Below are 4576 nucleotides of genomic sequence, written 5' to 3'. Positions count from 1 at the left end.
AAAGAGTGATCATTAAAATGCAGTACTCCATTTTTTTGTCTGTTGGTTGGTTTGTTTGTAGAATTGGTTTATTGGTTTGTTTTCTGTGGGTACACCAGTGTGCATGGGAATGAACGAGCTCGCAGTCATTTCATGGGATTGGCAAGTGCAAAAGTACTCACAGTTTTAGCATTTAAATTTTGTGAAGGATGATTGCACTGTTCAATATTAGCACTGTTTTGTTAATTTCATTTGTACTTTTGTATGTTTTGTATTTGGCAGGCTTTTCCAAATAATGCTACCAGAGTACAAAAAGATGTAAAATGAGGAAAGGAGTGGCTCAGTAAATAACTGAAGTCAGTATTGACTGAATATAATGTTACTTATGACACACAGTATTCAATCAGGTCTCTTTTAGAAGCAATTGATATTCTTGATAGCCTGTGCATAGTGTTGTCGAGAGAGTTAGAAAGATGTTAACATTTCATTACTCTTGCCATTGATTTTTTTCTGCTTTCCTCACAACAAAAGTCAAAACGTGACCTATTTTTCCACTGAATTAGTTCCAGAGCACTTGGCATTATTGACCTCCTAATGAAAATTAATGATGACTCTTTTGATTCAGTCTTTCAAGCAGGCACACCAAGCACATTTAAGAAACAGGTGCATTTATTTCTCATAATGAAATGAAATAACACCATGTTAAGTAATGAAATGTACGTTAATGTAATATTAAATTTGCAAATTTAAGCACACGGAATTCAAGAGATTTAAAATGCATTATCAGGAGCTGATGCTGCAAAGATTTAAGTTTGGCAATGGTTTCAGACCTGGAAAACCAATGAGTTATACAAGTAAAGCTATACATATGATTAGACCATTCAAGCCCTAGGCCCTAAATGTATTGTAAAAATCTGGCAAGTCAGACATGTTTTAATATGCGACAAAGTCAATTGCACATTAGCTTAGGTATTTCCATGCTTTTTTCTTTCTTTTTTTTTTTTTTTTTTTTTCCCTTTTAAAGCTAGAGAATAAATCAAATTATTTTCAGACACTTTTTCTTCTTTGCTCACAAGCTGTCATCCTACAGGCAAGTGGTTTTCTCTTTCATACAGAGCCTTAAAAAAAATGCTTAAGAACAAACTGACTTTAGTCTATCAGTATGAATCCCTTCTCTCTTTCATGTATGTAGATAAGGATTACCTCTACCAGGTGAAACAGGAAAGGTGGATGGATTAATAACTGGAGATTGGGTGAAGATTGATAACCTGGATGAAGGGATAGAGTGCACCCTCAGGAAGTTTGCAAATTATACTAAATTCAGTGGGAGTGTTGGTCTGCTTGAGAGCAGAGAAGCTCTTGGCCACTGGACCAAGGCCAATGGCATGAGTTTCAATAAGGCCAAATGTCAGGTCCTGCACTTTGGCCACACCAACCCCCAGCAGCACTACAGGCTTGAGGAGGAGTGGCTGGAGAGATGTCCTGTAGAAAGAGACGTAGGGGTGTTGATTGACAGCTGGCTGAACATGAGCCAGCAGTGTGCCCAGGTCGCCAAGAAGGCCAACAACATCCTGGCCTGCATCAGGAACAGCATGATCAGCAGGACCAGAGAGGTGATCCTGCCCCTCTACTCAGCCTTGGCGAGGCTGCACCTCGAGCACTGTGTGCAGTTTTGGGCACTGCAGTGTAAGAAGGACATTGAGGTGCTGGAGAGGGTGCAGGGAAGGGCAACTAGGCTGGAGAACAGGTCTTATGAGGAGAGGCTGAAGAATCTGGGGCTGTTCAGCCTGGAGAAGAGGAGGCTGAGGGGAAATCTCATTGCTCTCTACAACTACCTGAAAGGAGGTTGTAGTGAGGCATGTTGGCCTCCTCTCCCAGTGATAAAACAAGTAGAAATGTGGTCAAGCTGGGGGAATTGGATATTAGAAAAAAAAAATGTTCACAGAAAGATTGGTGAGGCATTGGAACAGGCTGCCCAGAGAGGTGTGGGAGGCATCGTCCCTGGAGATGTTCAAAAAAGGGGTAGACATCCGTGTTTCATGAGATTGTTTAGTGGTTAGGGGTTGTAGGGTGGATGGTTCGACTTGATAATCTTGAAGGTCTTTTCCAACGTTGACGATTTTATGATTGTATGAAAGCTTACCATTTTATCTAAACCTTTTCCTATTCCTGGGACATTCTCCCAGAAATAATTCCTGAGGAATTATCTAGGAAATCTGCGAGAAAAACGATTAAACTTACTTTCCTCTTCTTTTTCCTTAGACAACAAAGACTATGATGCATATCTGTCTTATACCAAAGTGGATCCTGACCAGTGGAATCAAGAAACTGGAGAAGAAGAAAGATTTGCTCTTGAGATCCTACCAGATATGCTTGAAAAACATTATGGGTACAAGTTGTTCATACCAGACAGAGATTTGATTCCCACAGGAAGTAAGTAATGTCTTTACACTTGTTTGTTTCCTAAGCAGCAAATGTAGTGATTGCCGTGATTGTTTTCATATCATTTCTATACATACTCCTTCAGAATGTGATCTTTCCTGTGTTGTCTTAGAGAGTGGTGAAGATAAGGCAACAAACATACTTAACGTGCATTTACTACACAGGAGGATTAATTTTTAGTAATTATTTTATATTGATTGAAGGGGAGACAGTGCAGAAAGGGCATGCATAAATAAAGGAAATGAATGAGACCATTTATTTTTTTTTTTTCACAGATTTTTTAAGAGCACACAGACCTAGAGGTCTGTTTTGTTTGGACTAGGGCAAGGATTGAGTGATACCATCTACAACAGAGCAAAGTAATGAATTATGTTAAGTGTCTGCTGCAGATAAATGTGTGGTGAAGGTATTAGATTATTCTCAGAAACTGAAAATTTGAATTGATTCCAGCTGGTGCAAGTAGATAATTTTCATGTTTCTTTCACATATTCCAATCTATGTACAGTAATTTTTTGTAAGTTGCTGTCATATTCTTTATAACATCAGTATAACCATATAGACAACTACTAGGATCAATGTCTTTTGATAAAAATAAGAAACAATGCTTTGTATAGGCAAAGCACAATATCAAACAATAGCATGGATATTTTTAAAACCAATGTCAAACAACGCATTAATTTGCAGGAGACAGAACCATTTTTGTGAATGTGTGTGGTAGTGACATGAAAATAAAAGAAGAATCAAACCTCACAGTACTCCTTTGAGTATCATTTGTGTTTGAGACTGAGCCCCTGAAGCACATAGTTGCTGCTCTGTTTCCTACCTGGGTGACTTTCCTCTTTACAGAAAAAGATGGTGATGGACACAGTTATTCTGACAAAGATATTGGTATAAAACCACAGCTCATAAACAAACACTCACAATCCATAGAGCATGGGGGGATAGAAGTTTTGCAGGATCACAGAATGTTTGCAGTTGGAAGGGACCTCTGGAGGTCATGTAGTCCAACCACCCTGCTCAAGCACGGCCACCTAGAGCAGGTTGCCCAGGAACATGTTCTGGCAAGCAAAGTTGGCACATTTGCAAGTGATGTTTTGCATATTTCAGTGAGGTTTTCTGGAAGTAGGTATTTGCCTCTGGTGTTTCTCCCTAGTCTATTGGAGCAGAGTGTTTCCTTAGATTGATTTTTGAACAATTGTCTTATTTTGTAGCCTACATTGAAGATGTGGCAAGATGTGTAGACCAAAGCAAGCGGCTGATCATCGTCATGACTCCAAATTATGTGGTAAGAAGAGGCTGGAGCATCTTTGAACTGGAAACGAGGCTTCGAAACATGTTGATCACAGGCGAAATCAAAGTGATACTGATTGAATGCAGTGAACTACGAGGAGTTATGAACTACCAGGAGGTTGAGGCCCTGAAACATACCATAAAGCTCCTCACTGTCATTAAATGGCACGGACCAAAATGCAACAAGTTGAATTCCAAGTTCTGGAAACGTTTACAGTACGAAATGCCTTTTAAGAGGATTGAACCCATCACAAATGAGCAGGTGTTAGATGTCAGTGAGCAGGGGCCCTTTGGGGAACTGCAGACCGTCTCTGCAATTTCCATGGCTGCTGCCACCTCCACTGCTCTTGCCACTGCCCATCCAGATTTGCGCTCCACCTTTCATAACACATATCATTCACAGATGCGCCAGAAACACTATTATCGAAGCTATGAATATGATGTACCTCCTACCGGCACCCTGCCCCTTACCTCAATAGGTAACCAGCACACCTACTGCAACATCCCCATGACACTTATAAATGGGCAGCGGCCACAGACAAAAACTAACAGGGAGCAGAATCCAGAAGAGGCTCACACAAACAGTACGATCCTGCCCCTCTTGCCTCGGGAGACCAGTATATCAAGTGTCATTTGGTGACCGAAATGCAAGGGGCCATCAACCCCCTTGAGTAGGAGCTGACTCTGCAGTCCGGTGCCTGGAACTACATCCTCGACTGCTGCTGTTAAACATGCATTACAATCGATAACATACGAGGAAAAACAGGGTCTTGTACATATGTTTTTTGCAATTTCTTTGTAGCATCAGTCTTCCTGTTCTACCCATGTCTCTTCCCATTCACATTTTTGACTTTGTTTTATATGT

The 4576-nt window shown here is 40.5% G+C and overlaps 1 protein-coding gene across 1 annotated transcript in view; it reads left to right on the top strand.

Moving 5' to 3' along the window:
- IL1RAPL1 (interleukin 1 receptor accessory protein-like 1) overlaps nucleotides 1-4351 on the top strand; it is a 586373-nt gene extending 582022 nt beyond the window's left edge. The window contains exons 9-10 of the mRNA XM_010004484.1: nucleotides 2242-2412; nucleotides 3633-4351. Of these exons, the coding sequence (XP_010002786.1) occupies nucleotides 2242-2412; nucleotides 3633-4351 (890 nt within the window). The remainder of the gene's footprint in view (nucleotides 1-2241; nucleotides 2413-3632) is intronic.
- Nucleotides 4352-4576: the final 225 nt, after the last annotated feature.

This window comes from Chaetura pelagica, unplaced genomic scaffold, assembly GCF_000747805.2.
Source record: "Chaetura pelagica isolate M959 unplaced genomic scaffold, ChaPel_1.0 scaffold308, whole genome shotgun sequence".
In the NCBI taxonomy this organism is placed as follows: Eukaryota; Metazoa; Chordata; class Aves; order Apodiformes; family Apodidae; genus Chaetura; species Chaetura pelagica.
This window is presented reverse-complemented; position numbering and strand designations above follow the sequence as displayed.